The following is a 21,388-nucleotide window of genomic DNA, read 5'->3' as shown; positions in this document are numbered from 1 at the left end:
TCTAAAGAAACATAAGCCAAGTTTGAAGCTTTATACCTCCAAATGGTGCACAATGAAGAGAAGATGTTGGATCAAAATCTTGAGAGCAAAGCATACTCCTTGAAGGTCCTTCTTCACAAACAATGAAGCACAAAAATCACTCCAAAAACTCAAAATGCTCAAAATGAACTAGGGTTTGCAAGGAGGATCGATCTTGGGATGGAGGCTGATAAAGGGAAAGGTCTTGGGGCTATAATGGTGCTTAAGTAGTGCACAAACCATAAATATTAGGGTTTTGGTCTGAACCACATACGCCTGACCTACAGGAGTACGCGCAGCATACTGGCGTGGGGCTTAGTACGCTCAACGTACTTAAGTTGCACCAAAAGGTCACAAACTTGCCCTTGGGGTCCCAATTTGCAAACATCTCATAACTTAAGGGTTTAAACGCAAATACATGGGAAAAAGTAGATGTTACACCTTGCAAATGATATGTGGCAAATGCCCCATCCTTAAACCGAATCCACATATTACATATATAGTCGGTAGTTAGTTTCCCACAAGGACCAATCGTCACAACTGATAGGAAAAACTGTGACTTTGCCATGTAAAAATAACCGAACATTTACTTTCTTCTTTCCTTCTCTCTCTATATAAAGATGTTCGGTTCTACAAGGAAGAGATACACATGAAAAGTGCATTGTCACTAGCCTAATTATTGTCTAAAAAATCACAAAATAAAGCAAAATTATTCTATATTTTAGCAATCTTACATTTGCTTGTAATCAAGATTAATTCCAAGTATGAATTCTTGAAACCATAAACAATGGAGTTGAATTACAAATTTTGAAAATTATTTTTGGTCCTAATTGTATTGATATTCAAAAACATGGCCTATGATGGTGTCCAGTGTCACTGAAATAACATTTTGGGCTGTAGATGGGCCATCAATACTTACAGGCTCCAGCAGTAGTTGTCATATAATATTGTAAAAAACAATACTTTGATATCGATTTTTTATAATGATTAAAAATACTCGTATAATACTTTATAATATAATATTAATAATTAATAAAAGTAATAATAAAATAAAGAAGGAAGTCTTTACATGCCATAGAGGAGGGAATAATTCACCCCCGTACGTTGACACCCTCCGCCAAACCACCCCAGTTCAGCACTTCATCCGCAGTGAACAACAATAACCCTAAATTGTTAGCGCTTTAACATTTTTCTCATTCTACACGCGATTCCAGTAGTGAATCAAGAATCATGAATTGAGTGTGAAAGTGATGAAGCATATAAAGGAATCGATCTAGCGAAGAAGACGTACTAACCACATTGCAAAAGGTTTTCTAGTTCTTCATTACTGTATTAGGTTTTTGTCGTTTATGAGAAATTTACATTACCCCGCCAAACCATACGCAGTATGCATGCTTCCAAAAGTAGGGGATTAATGAATCTACGGATTTGATTATTAATTTATTCTGTCCACCTTTGGTTTCCCTTAAAAATCTTTGTAGACTGATTTTTCAGGTTTAGTTCAACTGGAGCCTCTAGTTGATTCTGGTTAGATTTCTGATTTCTGAAGGCCGATTTCTTTTGAATATTAAGTTAATGGACTTGGATCACTTAGCTAGGTTACATTCTGTATCTATAAATTCATCGGAATTTTGATTAAGATTCGAGTTTGAATCTTATTTAATCTGTTTTTTTGGCACCTACAAAGGCTTATTCGTGAATCCAAAGATCTTAAACTGCCTAGGATATTTCTTTTCTTTAGGGCTTGAATCATGACTAAGATGATCTTCAGCCAAGGATCATTCTTCATCCTATGATTTCTTCATATTCATTTTCTGGACAGCTTTTGAAAATCGGATCATATTAGAAGGGATTCTAGCAATGAATCCCAAACACAAGGGAATGACACATGAATTCATTGGTTCAAAGTCTTCAACTCATAACACATCAAAGGGCTATTGCTCTGATCAAACCTCTTATTCTCAATCTATCGTTTCCAAATGTGCTATCTATACTATCTATCCACACCTATGCTGGTTCATACTTACATAGTTCACAATCATCACAAAATTTCATCATGTATTTCGTTATAAGAATAAAGTTATGCATCATTGATAGGCAAGAGAAGCCTTTACTATCTACAAGTTGTTGTGGATAAATCAATAGGCTTTTTTGCAATAAAAGAGTAGGTGTTTAGCCATTCAAGCTTATATTTGATTTATGCTTGAGCTTATACATGGATGGAGAAAGAAGAATCATATAGTTAACAAGTATTACATGCTATAAAATCTTAGTTCAGTTATTTGCTTTGTTGGTGTAATTCTTAGTAAGGTTTTGTTTTTTATACGTGCAAGAATGTGTAGATGCTAACCATTTATTATTTGCAGAAGACACAGCTCGGTTTTCTCAAAATCTAAGTATGGGTTCAGTAAACTTCAATGATGAAACACGGTCTGTGATTAGTGATGTTGGAGATATTGGCAATATAGATTTTGCAAACGATGGATCTTTCTATAATTATGATCAAGAAACCAAGGGGCCAATCATCATATCAGCTCCATTTCCTTTAGTAGAAGGAAAGCCTCAGTTTGTAGCAGCAGTAAATGAAAGGATCTTCAATCCAGTCACTATCAGGAACACAACCACCGAAGCAGTAACTCTATGGTCAGTTGAGATATACGACTCTAAGCCAAAAGACTGTTTTACCCTCTCGGTGATGGAACCCCCCTCACCCGATTCAGATGACCAATCGTTTGTAGAGTCATTTTCATTGGAAGACAGGACTTTGCTACCTGGCAAAACTTTGACCATTTGGCTATCATGTAAACCAGTGAGCAAAGGTCTGCACACAACTGCTGTTCACTTCAATGTGGATGATGATAGGATAGAAAGGGTGGGTTTTATAATGGCAGAAGATAAGATTTCGCGTTCATTAACTTCTAACAAGCCGTATAATAGACCAAGGAGAAATAAGCCTTTACTTCCTAAATTATATACCCCTGGAGGAGATAATGCAGGGGTTAAAGTTATTAGGACCTCTCGTCCTGCTAAGGCTACTGGTCGATCTTACAGATATAAGCTTCCAGATTATGTGATTCCTAAGAATATTAGGGATATGATTGAAAGTAAAACCACTCCTGATGCGTTAATGGAAGGTTTATCCAGAAAAAATTATGTTGCCTTCTTTAAAACGCTGATTATTATGGAGGAAATAAAATTGGAGGTAACATCCCAGTATCCCACAACTTTGTTTTTTTTAAATTACTGAATTGGCTTAATAGGGATAGGTTTTGAATGAATGAGGTAAATCTCATTACTCTGTCTTTATTTCTTAACAATTCATTCTGCTTCAAGTCAAAAAAGAAACACACATATTAACATATATATAGCTTACCTGTTCTTATTAAGTCCATTAACTCAAAAAGAAAGAGCAAAGCACCTAAGAAGAAGTATATGATGTTTTATTAGTAGCTCTAAAATGGTTGATTTTTTTTTTTTTTTTTTTTTTTTTTTTTTTTTTTTTTTTAAATTTCAGGATGACATGAGAATGTATGACATGCAAAATGTGACTCTGAAAAGAAAATACAGGTTCCTTGCTTTAGAAGTCCCAGGTCTTGCTGAGAGAAGACCATCGCTTGTTCAGGGAGATTTCATTATTGCAAAGCCTTCATCCCTAAATGAAGACAATGCATATCCTCTGTATAGGGTTTGTTTCATCTCATAAAACTAAATTTTACTTAATATGATTTCTAAAAATACATATTCTATGACTGACTTCATAGGTTGAAATGAACTTTCATTCGTTTGTTTATTATTATAGCATTCTACTTTCATTTATTCCTATTACAACATTGTACTTTGAAAAATTTATCAATTATTTTATAGCAATGTAATCCAAATACAAAACAATTTTCTTTGCTATGATTGTTTAGATTTATTTTCAAAGTATAATGTCCTAATAGGAAAAAATTGGGAGTACATTGTTATAATTGGATACATTTATCAAAGTACAACAGTTTAAATAATAAAGTGATTGAAAGTACAATGCTGTAACAGAAGTAAATAAAAGTAGGATCTTATTATATGCATGTATTATATTTATATGGTCAAAAGATGAAACCTCATATAAACTATATATCTAAAAAAATAAACCTCTGCATTATCTCGAAAAAATACATGTTCTAGGACTCCTAGGGTTTAATGGAAGAAATAGCAATATACTTCCATTAATCTGTTTATTATTTCCAATTATAACATTGTACGTTGAAAATATTACCAATTAAATCCTTCAAAGGATGTAAAATGGCTCGATTAGAAAAATATACTAAAAGTACAATGCTGTAATAGAAACAAATAGAAGTAGGGATGAATTTGGCTGAATGAAAGAAATAGCAACGTACATTCATTTATAACATTCTATATATTCATTTCTAATTCTTCCTATTACAACAGAGTAGTCTCTGAAAAGTTTTACGAATTATTGCAATGCAACGTAATCCAAATACAAAGCAGTTTTTCATTTGAATAAAGAAGGCTGAAAGTAGGATACTATAATAAATACAGAAAAAAAAAGTATGTTGCTAGCTGTTGTTTTTCATTTAGCATATTAGTACTATAAATGTATAATGTTGACAACAGGGGCACATCTTACGTGTGGAGGCAGAAGAAGTTCACCTATCGTTTCACGATGATCTCCACTTTTACCATTCGGAAGGTGATCGTTACGACGTACAATTCGAATACAACAGATTAGGCATGCGAAGATTATACCAAGCCATAGAAGCCGCCGGAAAGCTTGATTCCGACCTTCTCTTTCCGGAGTTTGCCTTGAATCAAAGATCCATAGAAACCCGCCGATTAACTCCGATATCATGTAACCTCAATGAAGAACAAACAAGATCAGTTGAAATGATCCTCGGTTGCCGTGGTGGCCCCCCCTATATCATCCATGGCCCCCCCGGAACCGGAAAATCCGTCACTCTAACCGAAGCCATTCTTCAGCTTTACAAAAACCGAAGAAACACACAGATTCTTGTTTGTGCCCCTTCCAATAACGCTGCGGATCATATATTGGATCGCATAGTTGAAGAAAATGGAGCTGAGATTCGAAAAGGCGATCTACTTCGGCTTAATGCACAAGCTCGGTCATTAGATGATATCAAACCCGATTATCTCCAGTTTTGCTCTTATGATGATGAAGAGATGATCTTCAGTTGTCCGACATTTGAAAATCTTGTGAGATATCGGATTATAATATCCACTTACACAAGCGCGTCTCTTCTTTACGCGGAAGGTCTCCAAATGGGCCATTTCTCGCATATCTTTTTGGACGAGGCGGGCCAGGCATCCGAGCCGGAATCCATGATTCCGATTTCACATTTTTACAGACGGGACACCGTAATTGTTCTTGCGGGGGACCCGGTGCAGCTCGGGCCGGTGATTTTTTCTAAAGATGCTGAAAATTACGGGTTAGGGAGATCGTATATGGAGAGGCTCTGTGAATCGAAGTTTTACAAGAATGGAAATCGGAATTACGTGACGAAGCTGGTCCGGAATTACCGATGCCACCCGGAGATTCTATCGCTTCCTTCGGAATTGTTTTATCAGTCGGAGTTAATCTCGTGTAAAGAAGCGGATACTTTATACCCTTTGAATTGGAAAGATTTTCTCCCGAAACCGGAATTCCCAGTGGTTTTTAAGGGTGTTCAAGGGGTTGATGAGAGGGAAGGGAATAACCCATCTTGGTTTAATCGGATTGAGGCTAGTGAGGTAGTTGAGGTTATAATGGATTTGATTGAGAGGGGGGTGAGGGGACATGATATTGGGGTTATAACACCGTATAGACAACAAGTGATTAAGATAAGTAAAGCACTTGAAACTTTTGTGGGGTCCGAGATTAAGGTTGGGACAGTCGAGTCGTTTCAAGGGCAGGAACGTGAAGTTATCATTATATCTACTGTTCGATCCACTATCAAACACAACGAGACTGATAAGAGACATTGTTTGGGGTTTTTGAGTAATCCCAGAAGGTTTAATGTTGCCATTACTAGAGCAAGATCCTTGTTGATTGCTATTGGGAATCCACATATAATCTGCAAGGTAATCAACCTTCTATCCCTATCTCTTCTTATTACAGCATTCTACTTTCAAATTAATCTTACTATAGCTAGCATTCATTAATGTTAACCTACTACATTGCTATTTTGCTATGATGTGTAAAATTTTCAAAGTACAATGCCATAATAGAGAATATACATAAGATGCTGTAATAAAGAAGAAAAGAATTGAAGGTTCAATGTTAGTGTACTTTCATTTATTCTTATTATCAAATGGCATTTTACTTTGAATAAACTACCTACCCATTATAGCAATGGGGTAATTTGAAAGTACAATGCTGTAATAAGAAGAATAAAGGAAAGTACATTGGAACAAGTGGGATGCAATTCCAAAAAGCTTATATTCTATAATGGTTGGTTGTGGGTGATGAAATTGAATAATAATGAAAATAAAAATGGCATGGCAGGATGAACATTGGAACAAACTTCTATGGCATTGTGCTGATAACGATTCTTATAAAGGCTGCTTTCTTCCTGAAAAGGAAGAAAACGTTGTTGATTTGGGAACTGAAACACAGCAGGACAACAACACTAGTTACAATTGGGATGGGGATGGTGATGCAAATTTCAACGGCGGAGATGATAATTGGGGAGAATACCATCCTCAGCCACCTGCCGGAGATAATAATTGGGAAGACTACTCGAATCGGATTCCCGATGGTTGGGGTGGTGGAGCTGATAACTGGGGGGAGGGAGTGCCAGGAGCTGATAATTGGGGTGAAAACCCTACACAGGCTGATAGCTGGGGGGAACACCCTGCTGCTGCTGATAATTGGGGTCAAGACACCCCTGAGATTGCTGCCAAAGCTGATAATTGGGGGGAAGGATCGCCTCTCCCTGTCCCTGTCCCTGGTGATTGTGGAAAGGTTTAGAAACTGTGCTGTGAATTTGAGTCTGGTTATGAGTTTAATTTTCAAAAAGAGGTTGTTGCTTTGTTTTGTTTTTAAATTGGTTAATGAATTTTTGAGACCCAATTGTTAATAATAGGGGTTTCACATCGCATCGTCTTTTATTTATTACATTTTGTATGCTTTAGGTTTAACATTTGAATTCCAAGGACACGTTTTGTTTGGTTCCTAGAATATTTACAAGGAACTTAAATCAATGAAGGAATTAAAATCTCGTACATGTTTGGTTTAATATTTATAAGGAACTTAAATCAATGAAGGAATTAAAGGGTTAAAATCTCTTACATGTTTGGTTTGGTTTGGCTGCTATGACATTTTTCTGTCTAGGGGAATATGAATGCAAAATCTTAAAAACAAGTCACAAAATTAGGTTGCGTTTGGTTACGAAACCTAATTTCTTTACTAATCGTATGTTTCAGTTGTCAATTGTGCTTAGTGTTTTACACTTTTAAGACCATGATATAAGTCATTTAGCCGCATTAGTTAATAGTTACTACCACGTTAAATTAAAAAAAATAAAACGTTACTTTAATGTTACTTCAATAGACAATTTTAGTAAATTAAAAGAACTATGTGACTAATTTCTTTACTAATCGTCACAATTACTCTATGTATAAGCTTATATTTATCAGTGGCAGATCTAGAAAGAAAAGTTAGGGGTTAAACAAAGTTTTTACGGGTTACGCTATGAGAAAAACAACAAATCTTACAAACGAGTTGTTTCAAAACCGATCATAGTGAATATATTATTTGAACATCAGAGTAACTTCATTAATTGCTATACGGAAAACTCTGGGGGATGTTGTGTAGTCACGCAGGGTCCTTCTTTTTCGAACCGGAAGTACCTGAAAGCATAAAAATAAACAGTAAGCACAAAGCTTAGTGAGTTGCTGTCACACTCCCAAACCAGAACGGCAGAAACGTCTGAGGGCAGATGGAGTGACTTCATGTATAGTATCATAACAATTGAATACAAATGAATCATAGCATTACAAACATTCATACATTGAGAATACAAGTTTACATTGTTTACAGACCTTGTTTACTTACAAGTTAAGTACAAATAATTGAAAAGTAGAAATCCTGATGTAGAGATGCTTGTCTTCAAAATGTTTTTGTAATACTTGCTCATTGGTTTCCTGAGAGTACAAGCAGTTTTGAAAAGCGTCAACATTAAAGTTGGTGAGTTCATAAACATTTTTATATGAATAAAATCAATAATGTTTCCTTGTAAATGATAGCGTAAAGTTTTCTAGAAAATCCAATATTTTCTTAAGTGTAAAATGTAGTCTTAAAATCCTAAGACCAAAAATGTAAGTAGTGTCGTATTGTAAAGTAGTATCATATAGTTTTATATATTTTATAAAACCAAATGAAGAGGCATTAGCCCCGTAAACCAAATGATTGTTAATACTCTATGTGAGTTATTATAACCATGCTTAATGTGACTGATATGCCTAAGCGACTTTCTTCAGGCGTCAGTTTCGATATAATTTTGTCACCCTAGACTTGCCGGTCTAACTGTAGCGATTAGCGAACAGTTGATGTATGGGGTTGTCAATCCCGTATAGATCTATACACAACGGTCTCGCTCTCCCTCCAGGAGACTCTGGTTATAATGCAGGACTTAAAGTGTACTTTAGGTAAAGCACATGAAGAAAGTGTGTCTCACAAACTGTACCAACGGTTTACGTGTAATGTAGTGAAATCGTTTTTGTACATGGAAGTATTTCCCTTTTCTTAGCAGTTTATAGAGTGACATTATTATAATTCGAAATAATTATCTGTAATAAGCCCAAAAACTGACAACTAGTTTAAATGAACCACAAACTATACCCATTATAGTTTAGCTGAAAAAGTTGTAGAGTCAGAGAAAGGTAAACCCAATTATTCATTTTACTATACAAAATAATAGGTTTACAAAGTTCATAACTTGGTTAAACCCAAAAGAATATAGTCTTAGATTAGTTATAAAAACTCATTCTTGATAGAAAATTTTCTTTTATCATAAAAGTCATAATCTTTCCCCTGTGTTCATGTAATATATTTAAACTTGTTTTTGTTTAGTTATATGCCATAACTAACCCATATCATGCATGAAAGTTTGGAAAAAACTAATAAAATCACATAGCATGCACATAAACCTTATACACAACATATAAATGGAAACATATACCAACATTTTGTTATAACATAGTTTGGCTTGTATCCCCATGTGACATCTCCAAATTTCACGGCTAGAAAAGACCGATTTGTTTATGCTTTATTTTTAAAATCAGAGTAATCATTTAAAGAAAATTGTTGCGGAATTTGTTCCCAAAAACAAAAATATGATAACCATTTATCAAAACATTTCTCAAAGAGAATGTATTTTTATTAAATAATAAAACCTCGGGATGTCATGTTCGATACAGACCAAAAGCATAAACAATATAAAATAAACCTTACAATAGTTATTTATAACTACTGATCTATAATCCAAAATCTCTCGTCAAGTCCACCAACTTATACCCTTGTGCCATTACCTAATGCAAAGAAAACTGAGTGGGTCAGGCTTGGGAGCCTGGTGAGCATGTAGGGTTTTCAACCCACAATAATACATTTATTATATTCAATTATCAAACAATCAACCCAAATACCCATCCCCATATCTCCTTTATTTTCTCAAGGGTTTACCCTAAGAATCCACTATCCTTCATTCATTCATTCCTAAGGATTTACCTAAGGAATTGGCACAAGGTCCATTTGCTACCACGGTTTATACAACAGACACTACGTCACATAGTCACCAGGGTTCATAAAATAGGCACTACATCTCATAGTCACCAAGGTTTATACAACAGGCACGAAGTCACATCGTCACCAAGGTTTATCAAACAGGCACGAAGTCGCATCGTCACCTAAGCTTTACTTAATAGGCACGAAGTCGCATCGTCACCAACTATTTCATCTACCCATGTTCTACCCAACATTTTTGTAGATATAAATACAAGCACAATTTAAATCATTTAACACCCATATAAAAACATCAATTCCAAACCCATCTCAAATAGACAAATAATATATAACACATAGCACGTATTTCATAGCTAATACTTTATATTTATGTGTTAGAAGAAAGTAACTATACACTCACTTGATCAGAAGATGATCGGACAACACTACGACTTGTAAAAGTAGTATTATTCGGTAGATCTGGAAGATCTTCACGAGGACTTCGGCTCGGGAATTTCACTTCTCGGGATCATCGGGCTTCGGGACTCGCTTCAGGTCTCGGGATGATATCGAGGCTTCGGGGGGTTAAAATAGGGCTTAGAGGGTGTATCGGGAGTGGGAGAGAAGAGATAGAGAAATCAAAATTGGCTGACCCTCGATTTCTATTTATAGGGTCATTTTTCAGCTCTCACGTCGTGAATTTTAAGTTCCCACGTCGTGAATTCAATAGTCATCAGGTGCGTCATCGCCAATTGCATCTGTTAGGCTCCAGAAGTCATAAATACTGAGTTCACGTCGTGAACACTGTATTCACGTCGTGAACTCTGACAGTTTTGGGGTTTCGCGCCCCGAACTTCAGAAATTCATAACTTTCGCATACGAACTTCGTTTTCGACGTTCTTTATATCCACGCGTAGGTGAGATTATGCTCTACAACTCTCGTTTAGACTCTGTTGGCTAATTTTGACTTTAATTTTAATATATTATTAATATATTATTTTTAGTAGGCCGGGACAGGAAAACTCCGTTCGAAATTCATAACTCCTTCATCTGAACTCCGTTTTCGTCTGTATTTTTATCGTTGGACTACTATTGATGAGATATTCAATTCTCATTTAGAAAATTTTGGCTAAATATCACTCGACCTCAATCTCGAGTTTCGGGCTGCATACTGATAATGTTGAAACTTCGAAAAATCATAACTTCCTCATACGAAGTCAGATTTAGACGTTCTTTTTATGCACACTCTCGGTTTAACGTATTTTACGACATTCGTTTAGATCGATAATGCTAAATATCACTCTAACATAAATTCACTTTTTACGTCGCGTTGTGTCGTGCTGGTTCTATCGCGAAACTTCGACAGGTCATAACTTCTTCGTTATAACTCGGATTTCAACGTTCTTTATATGTACAGAATCCTTGTAACATATACTACAACTTAATTAAGATTATTCCTTCAAAATAATCTTCCATCAAAAAGTCATTTTTGACGCTTATCGTCCCTAAATTGACTAGCCCGGATCTATGGGCGTTACACCCCACCACCCCCCCACCCCAAAAAAAACATGAGAAATCTCGAAAAAGGTGGGGTATGAACTCACCTTGAGTGGTTTTGTTGGTTGATTTGAAGAGGTGTTGAGAAGTTTTTCAAGCCTAAATACTTGAATGGAGTTGATGAACTTCCTTGAGAATAATGTTATCCTAAGGTTTTAACACATTTAAAGTGTGTAAATGGAATGATCTAAACATAAGAGTGTAAAGGATGCTAAGAAGTCTTGAATTTACTTACCAAACCTAAGAAGAATGCTTGAAGAAATAAGCCTCTTAATGCTTGGAAGTCGACCTCTTGAGAGCAATGGAGTTTCACAGTAAGTAGAATGGAATTGTGGTATGTGAGGGAGTGGTTTTTGTCCATAATAAAAGGATGGAGATGATAAGATGTGTGTTTGGTTAACTGGAGGTTAAGGCATTGTTATTTGGTGGTTATTACGCGGTTTACTGTGATTGTATTGGAAACGGGTGAGCTTTCAACTCCTAAAGTCAACGTTTCTTGTCTTATCCTCATCCATGACCGCAAACACTTCTAAATACTTTATCATGACCGTAATAATACATGATTTCGGTCCTAGACTTGATTCCACTAATTGATTTCGATCCTAGGCCTTTTCCCATGGTGTTTTCGGCCTTAGTGGATCTTTAATGTGTGTTTTCGGCCCTAGTGGGCTTGCTTGGGGTTGATTTCAGTCTTAACACTTCCTAGGCATTATGATTTCGGTCTTGAGTAATATAGATCACAAGGATGATGGCCTTAGAACTCAAGAATTCAAGGTCCTTGCATAAATACATGTTGTTATGTTAAAACTATTTGATTCTTGTTTGATTTGCATGAACTTTCCAAGGCTTAATTCAACATGAATTTCCAAGTGTATATTATCTTTAATCATACAAATGGTGCCCTCTTGGTTTTCAAATAACATTATTGCATCAAGTTACATAGATATACATTGTGGATACACTTATACACAAGACCCCTTAGACTTTGTTTGACCCAAAATTTTCTAGTTGTCACTATCCCCCAAAATACCACATACCATACATACAATGAGCCTTTCCCGACAACCATCAAGCCACGCCCATAATAGATCTATCAGGTAACATGCGATGGGCCCCACCCAACACACTCATCAGGCCCCGCCTGGTATACATACAATACATGTAAGAGTCACAAAGACATCTAGCATACTATAACATAATCCAAATGGGCCGGCATTGGTGCCTTCGAACCACAAGTACTGTGAGAAGACACACCTGAATCACAAAGTCGACTACCACACAACTCAAAATCGTGCCGACCATAGCTAACTGCTCTCCTGCCAAAAGATAGGTGCAAAACACCTCTTAACAATTCACACAAGGCAAACCCTAAGTCTTCCTTCTAAAAATATAGATTAACCAAAAAGTCAACCCATACCAAAAGTCAATGACCAGAGTTGACTTTAGCTGACCGCCATGTCGTGGCCCACATACGACCAAATAGTCAGGAAAATCCCATCCGCCACGCTAGGGTGACCTAGGACCATGCTGTAGTAGCCGAGGTTCCAACAACTTAATATATTAACCTGTTTTCTTCGATTCTATGAGCTCGAAAGCTCAGATCTGGTCCAAAATGTGATCTACCAGGATAAAGTTTCTAACTTTATCCACTAGGACCATCCAAAAGGTCCAAAACCCAAATTTCTAAGCCCCAAAAGGCTTAATAATGCAAGAACTTAGCCAATAAACACTTATTCCATAGATTCCGAAGTCCATCCTTTCCAGAAGTGATTCTAGCACCAAACATAACCTAAAAGTTGGTGCTTTATATACATGCATGTCCAATGCATGTTTTGAACCCATATTAGGTCAAAATGAGGGTTTATGACCTAAATCTCATGCATGGATTGCAAACCCAAACCCAACTCCAGATCCGAGGCACAAATTACACCAAATGCCCTAGAGATTCATAAAGTTGCAAACTTTAAGAGATCTCACCATCCCAACTAACAAGAACAAGAAGTTTATGGGAAAAAACTTGAGATCTAGCAACCTAGCATGATAAAAATCGAGTCTTGGACACTTACAAAGGTCCAGAAGAGTGTTAAGGTGAAGAATAGAGACTTGCTTGCTTGATCTTTGCTTCCTTCTTCCTTCTCTTTCCTTCTTTAGCTTCAAGGAATACCAAAACTAACTCAATAATGGAGGAAAGTGGTTAGGATTTTCTTTTGGGATTGAGGGGGCTGATGGAGGCTGAGGATGAGCAAACCCTAGCCTCCCCATTCCTTAAATAGGGAGCAAACCCGTAAAAATAAGGTTTTTAAATCATCCGTCCACCACGTCATGGCCAATACTTCCATGTCGTGGTGGCTTAAATGAAACATGCGAAACCTTCTCGCCTCGCCACATCGTGGTGGTACCTCCACCACGTCGTGGCAATCCTCAAAATTATAATTTAAATACAAATAGAGTACCTTAAGATTTGGGTGTTACAACTCTCCCCTAGTTAAGTTAGATTTTTTACTCGAAATCACTCCTTACTACCTTACAAATGCCCGACAACCTGGACGATAATCCCACAACCCCGATATAGACTGAGAAGTTGACTCATACATATAACAACCTTCCAAAACTATAATCGAACCCAACCTTATCAAGGCTCTCATACCCTAACGACGAATAAATCCTTACCCCACTAGCGTTAACCACTAAAGAATAACCATCACTACTCTTCCCGAAAATGGAATCCCAAAACCTTGTCTGACTTCCCGATAGACAGACCATTTAGAATCACTGCCAAATCGACTGTACTTCGCAATCCAAACTGAGCATAAACCCTTCCGACCCTGGACTACCTTGTTGTTTCCACTGGTAGACAAAATCCCTGATCATTCATTTCTGTCGAAAACTTTTCACTTGATAACAAGGTGACTCCTAACATGGGTCTCAATCATGGGTACCATCTCAGACTCATCTTGTCGTAACATAACTATAATTCTAATGTAACCAAGACCTCCCTAGTCTTGTACTTACTAAGCTTCGTATGTGTTATGTGTTATGTGTATCAGGTATTTTGGGGAACTCACTAAGCTTCGTGCTTACCGTGTTATGTGTTATGTGTTTCAGGTTTTCTCAGGATCGCGGGAAGGCACCGACTTGATTATAAACACCAGAGAAAGAGTTATGTTTCGAGGATCCTGGATTATTAATCAAACAAACATGGAGTTGCGTTTTGTAAATTAAATAAATGAGATTTTTATAAAATGTGTTATGAGAATTATGTGATTTAAAAATGAAAAATTTGTTTGAAAATTTACGGTGTTACATGTTGAATTGGAGCTTTCACCTGATAAAATAAGGTAATGACAAATATGTTATTATATAATTTTATGCTTTAATAATCATATGCGATTAATGATATGTATTTATATAGTGTAATATATTATTAATTATATTTTAGGATTAAAAATCACATATGATTATAGAATTTAATATATATATATATATATATATATATATATATATATATATATATATATATATATATATAGTTATATATTTCAATGCACAATCATGCATGATAAATATGATTATATGTTGTAATATATACTTAATCATATGTTATATTAGTTTAATCATTTATGATTAATCATATGCATTTATAATTTATAAAATAATAGTAATTATATATTAGGATGTATAATCATATATGATTATAGATCTTAATATATTAATAATTATATATTTCAATGTAGAATCACATATGATAAAATATGTGTTTGTACAGTGTCTTATGTGATTAATCATATATTGTACTATGTAATCATAAATGATTATACGTCTTAATTTATAGGTAATCATACTTGATACTGTTTAATCATGATTAATCATATGTATTTATAGATTGTAATATATGATTAATCATATTTTATGATGTATAATAATATATGATTATTTATACTAATTTTATGATGTATAATCATATATGATTATTTATACTAATCTATGATTACTATATATTTTAATTTGAAAACACATATGATAAGTTATATTTGTTTGTATAATGTCATATATGATTAATCACATATTATACTGTATAATCATATATGATTATACTATTTAATATATAATTAATCATATATTTAGATCTATGAACACATATGATAGATCATATGTTTTTTTTAAACTGTTATATACGATTAATCAAATTTTATTATGTATAATCATATATGATTATACATCCTAATATATAATTAATCATAATTTATACTGTATAATAAGTTACAACATATAATCGTTTATGATTATGCATTGTAATATATTATTAATACAAGATCAGTTATGTTTTTTGTTTATGCATGTATAGAAAAAATTAGAATGAACTCTATAAATTGTAATGTAATATGTAATATTAAAACGAATTATTTGTACCTTCAATACAAATCGTATTTTGAGTTCTTCGTATTAATTTTCAGAAGTCAACAAAATTGAATCGATTTGTTCGTCGTTACAAGATGAATTGATTTCAGCTACAATAGTATCAGTTGCGATCGACTTGTCAATTTCTTTTGAAGTCGATATCATTTTGATTCAATTTTTAAATGCTCCGTCGCTCTCTTGAATTGCGTTGATGCATGCGATATGCTTGTTTCTTCGATTTGAGGATTATGTCTCGTATTTATGAAAATATGAAGTGACGCTCTGTTTCAATCGTTTTTTTTCGATTTGAAGATTGCGATTAGTTTGATAACAGATTCAGTAAAAATATGAACTTTAAGATGATATTGAATGATTTTTGAAGCTTGAATGATATGATTACGTGATTGATACTGAGAATCAATGATTTAGCGATAAGATAATTTTTAGAGAAGCAATATGTGCGCTTTCTTCTAAGTTGAGATTTACTGTTGTACACCTGCATCATTTAACAGTTGACGGAAGTTGACGTTAAGATCAATTGGTTGATGTTTAATCTCACAATCTATATTATATATATATATATATATATATATATATATATATATATATATATATATATATATATATATATATATATATATATATATAAAGGCTAGTCTAAAAACTAAAACCATATGGTTCACTATTTAAATAAAAAACATAGAAAAGAAAAATAGCAAAAAAATACTACTTGCGGGTTCGGATCAGGTCAAATCGTATAAGCAAAAAAAAAAAAAAATTAAAGTTCTTACGATTATACCCTCTTATATCTTGATATAGTTTCACAATTGTATCATTACAAGTACTTTCTAAGACATTCTTGATTGAATTTCTATAAGCAAATAACAATTAACAAATAACAATCAAATAATCAAGTAACATTGAAAATTTGAAACAATATAAAAAAGCCTATTGTAAAATTAGGGAAAAAAACAATCAAAAAAGTGGAAAAAAGAATTCACTCTTAAGTTATTCAATATTAACAATAGTAACAATTAACAATCTTAAAAATTATATCAAATAAACGATGAAGCAAAAGTAAAAAAAAAGACAAAAAAAAACCTTACAATGGATGCAATTAATGAATTAAACATATAGTGAAGGAATTTGTGATTTGTTGATCACTGATTAATGATCGCCGACAACTTTGATGCCCGTGAAATTAGAAATAAAATTTCTATATATTTTATTTAATGTTCACAAAATTAACAAAATTGAATAATTTACCGGTAATGTGCAATAGGATCCGCGATTGTGAATGAAAGATAAAACTTCATGTGCTCGTTAACAACATTACTTTTTTGGGATTCATGATTTACTTTTTTTTTAGTTTAATGTGTATTGGGTTATGCATATTAGATTTTATCCTAAAAATATTGGGCTATTAAAATATAAAATATAAAATATGAGTTTTAAAAATCAAATTTATATATTTCTTTTTGCCAACAAATTAAGATGGTTTGGTTTTCATTTTCTAACGTATGTCACAATATTTTGATTATACATAACTTATTATAAAAAATAAAAAGAAAGGTGCTCAAGGAACCCACCATTAACGCATATAAACTTGCCAATATATATATATATATATATATATATATATATATATATATATATATATATATATATATATATATATATAAAGCGGTTCCGGTAGGTATCCAACAGATATCGGTTCGAAAAATATGAGAATCAGAATCGTAACCGTTTAAGGCGGTTCCAATTTTGAAACCAATAGTTCCGGTAGCAGATACCTAGTTTCAATGTTCATCCCTAGTTAAAAAAATTCATAAGAGTTCTAAGAAAAAAAACTAGGGTTAAAATCAAATATAAAATGCATATAAGTTCCAAAATTTTCATGTGTTCTGATCCGGGATGCCCATAAGTGATTTAGGTATAACAATAGCCGCACCAAAGAATTTGATCCGTCCCATCCGAATACAAGTGAATACAAGTGTGGGTTATTTTTTATTATTTAAACTTTGATATTTTTTGCTATTAGTATTATAAAAATCTAATTATATAGGAGTCTCATAGTTACCTAAAATTCTGATACATCAATAATTTCACAGATTTGACCCATCTCCATGACAACAAGCTATCTAGGATAGGATGGTAAAAGAATCTATTCATTGTACCGCCAAATCTATCTATATACATTAATCGTATTATTAGCCACATCAGGATCCATTTGCTAATGGTTTAAGTCATAATCTCATTGCTTCATCAATTGGGAATTGCCCATATTCGACAAAACTTTTACCCATTGACATGATGTTGATTTTATTGGAACTTGGAAGGTATGCAGAATAATAAAAAGGCTCTCTTCATACATAATTAAATAATTAATTGCATCTTCTATAGCATATTTTATGCATGAAATGAAATGATACACATTATATGATTGGCTTTGTACAGTATTTGTATTTGATGTACACCGGACACAAAATGATATGAATACCACAAATACTATAATTTTTTGTCACATCAAAAAAGTAAGAACAACATATCTGACCTGTACAAAAAGAAAAAGATGTGAATAACCCTAAAAACTTGGTTATTAATGGGTAATTCTATACCAAAACAATTACACGACTCGTTATTAATACTACCCAGTCTAATCTAATCATCCGATCCGGTGTAACAAAAACAGTGTTATTGAACCCATTGAGATATCATATCCTCATCATCTTTAACATATACATCAAATCATCATTACATCCTGTGGTCTAATTCACAAATTGTACCAAAATTGATACAAAAATAGAACATACTACTAGCTCTCATCTAGTGTGCCATACCTGCTGTAAAATGGTTCAAGATCTTCATAGACACTTAAACAAAAAACCCCAAGTAAATGGGCATGAGTGCAACAGCAGGTGCCAGATGGTTACCATTGTTGCTCCGCTCTGACTTTGGTGGCTTGGGGATCGGTTGTTTGGAGGCGGAAGTTGGTGGTGGTGGTGGAGGAGGAGACCGGAGAGTGGGTGATGAAGGGGGTGAGCGACGGGCAGTAGAACCTGCAATAATGTCGTGCTTTATGTTAACAAAATTGAAATTGATGACAACAAGATCCATGAAAGAATGGGAAGAAGATTTGGGAGATAAAATTGTCAATAGAAACCTGAACGGGGTTTTCTTGTGATGCTGATCAAAGGAGGTAGAGTTGTTGAACCTGAATCAAGAGAACACAAAATTATGGAACTGAAATTCACAAACACGAAATTGAAACAAAATGAACACCCAAATTGCAAGAAGAGGATCCAGACATGAAATAAACTATTTTGTTGTATTTGATCTTGAAAACACGGAATCAATATCTAAATTTCATGTAACGTTTCAAATAGTTGATTCAAAGGATATCATGGTCATTTTCTTTTGTTTCTTTCAGTCATCAAACTACAACATTGATACATGGATATGAATTTGTTCTTAACTCAAAATTTCAGATGAAAAATCCCGCCCTTGCTCCAGTCGATAACTTTCAAAAACCCTAGGTTCGTAATTTCTCAATTGGCTACAGTTTATACTTCGTAAATGCTGATAGAAATTGATTTTGCTATTTCACTGTGACTCGTCGAAACTTCCAGAAAAGAAAAAACGCACAAATAAAACGATGAAGATGAAAGAACAAAAACAGAGTCCGATATACCTGAACAGATCGACTGGAGAGATGTACTAGCATTATTCGCGTGGGAAGCTTGGGTATCATTGTTGAGTAGACATAGATCTGATAAGGAAAGCAGCTTGGAGGCGTTAAGAGGGAAACCGAGGAGCGTGTTCTGACGAACAAGATAACAGAGACATTCGGCTTTGCCGGAAGCAAAGGCTCCGTTGAAGATGTCGCAACATTGGGATGAAGGTTCGTCGGAGAGATCATTTGGCGGGGCGGATATGAAGGGAAGGCAAGGCGAGAAGGAGATGACGGAGTCGGCACAGCCTCCAGGCGGCGGCGAAGATGGAGGCGGCGTTACGTCGCTGGTGGTTATAAGAACAAGCGTCGAAGCGAGTAAGACGGTGACGATTGCGGAAACGTAGTGGACTAGGCTTTCAGTGTTCATGGCTGACGACGGTTATTTCTGTTAGAATCGGGATGACGTGATAATGGAGAGCCAGCGGATTCATCATTTTATTACCGAGTTTTATTTATTTAAAGCACTTGGAACCTTGGGGCTTCGGGCGTGACTCTTTGTTTTGCCACAATTTTCTCACTTGTTTAAATTGTTTTCTAAATGGCCCCTCATCTTTCCCATAGTTTTACTCTAGCATCGATCTTTTATATGTACACAACGGTCACTCGTATTTTGCCATAATTTCTACATTGGCTTTTATCCTTCAAATATGTTAATTTCTTCCCAATTGTTTTGCCTCTCTTGTAGTATATACGCAGGATGACATACAAACTCCTAAGCTTGGTAGAAATGCACGATTTTACTTTTATTTGGATTTTAGATTTGCTAATACTGGATATCTGCAATTATTTTTTTTTTTATTTTTTTTTTTTTTTTTCGATTTTATCCTTTTGTGTATTTTTGGTTTATTAAAGCTCATACATTTTATAGAAAAATTCGGATTTTTCTTTTTTATGGTTCATAAAAACCTTTAAATTTGGTTTTCTGGTTCATTAAAGCCTTTAAGTAAATGTTCGGTTTTACCGTGTAAATATGCAAAAATGGTAAAATCGAAAAAAAAAAGTTGTAAGTATCCGATATTAGTGAACCTAAAATCCACAAACGGTAATCTATTCATTTTTGTCAAACTAAAAGGCTTTTATGTCATTATTACAAAAGTTGGAAGAATATAAAACCATGTAAAAAAGATTTTATTTTATTTTTAATATTTTTACCCTTGAATAGTTTAGTTAAACCTTTGTTATTTCTCACTTATATGTAAGGTGATGTGTGTGTGTTTTTTTAAAATAAATAAATAAATAAACTTTTTTTAAAAAATTTATGTCTGCAGGTGAGAAGACATTTATGTTTGTATATTCTTGTAAAATGTTTGTCTGTTAAAAGTTTGAAGACCATAAACGTCAATATTTATGTGCGTGTCTTCTCTAAAAACACGGACCAAAATCTATATACAACAAAACATTTCCCGCAGACATATTATAGGCCATAAATTAGGATTAAATTCTTTTATATATAATTAAAGATGTTTTATTTCTTTTTCATTTTATATTTTTTTGAACGACTATAACTTAATTGATATATATATATATATATATATATATATATATATATATATATATATATATATATATATATATATATATATATATATATATGGGATGACTCCATTAAGATTAATAAAAAATTAGAGATTGTGAGATTAAATATCAGCCAATGGAATTTAACGCCAACTGTTAAATGATTAAGGGGTATAATAGTAAACTTCAAATTAATGTTGAGAAAGCGGACACCTTCCTTCTCTAAAAACCACCATATCGCTAAATCATCGATTTTCAGTATCAGTCACGTAATAATATCATCCAATCTTCAACAACTCATTCAATATAATAAAAAAGATCTTATTTTTACTGAATCTGTTATCAAATTATTCGCAATCTTCAAAGAGAAAAAAACAATCGAAACAGAGCATCAGTTCATATCCTCATAAATACGAGATACAAACCTCAAATCGAAAAAACAAGCACCT

At 34.0% G+C, this 21,388-nt stretch overlaps 2 protein-coding genes across 2 annotated transcripts; one reads left to right on the top strand and one right to left on the bottom strand.

Annotated features, from left to right (window-relative positions):
• The first annotated feature begins 1,091 nt into the window (after positions 1-1,091).
• On the top strand, positions 1,092-7,239 carry SDE3 (P-loop containing nucleoside triphosphate hydrolases superfamily protein). Its single transcript, XM_079018520.1, has 5 exons — positions 1,092-1,326; positions 2,385-3,220; positions 3,533-3,703; positions 4,636-6,096; positions 6,521-7,239. Exons 2-5 carry the CDS (start codon positions 2,417-2,419, stop codon positions 6,983-6,985), a joined length of 2,901 nt encoding a protein of 966 aa, XP_078874646.1. The 5' UTR covers positions 1,092-1,326; positions 2,385-2,416; the 3' UTR covers positions 6,986-7,239.
• A 10,935-nt stretch (positions 7,240-18,174) lies between these two features.
• LOC145073831 (Bifunctional inhibitor/lipid-transfer protein/seed storage 2S albumin superfamily protein) lies at positions 18,175-19,871 on the bottom strand. The gene is made up of 3 exons (XM_079020315.1): positions 19,383-19,871; positions 18,855-18,905; positions 18,175-18,750 (listed from the first exon to the last, which is right to left on the bottom strand). The coding sequence occupies exons 1-3, from the start codon at positions 19,789-19,791 to the stop codon at positions 18,566-18,568; spliced, it is 645 nt and encodes a 214-aa protein (XP_078876441.1). The 5' UTR covers positions 19,792-19,871; the 3' UTR covers positions 18,175-18,565.
• Between the last annotated feature and the right edge of the window lie 1,517 nt (positions 19,872-21,388).

Source organism: Lactuca serriola, chromosome 9 (assembly GCF_051521515.1).
Source record: "Lactuca serriola cultivar US96UC23 chromosome 9, Lser_US96UC23_V15, whole genome shotgun sequence".
Taxonomy (NCBI): domain Eukaryota; kingdom Viridiplantae; phylum Streptophyta; class Magnoliopsida; order Asterales; family Asteraceae; genus Lactuca; species Lactuca serriola.
This window is presented reverse-complemented; position numbering and strand designations above follow the sequence as displayed.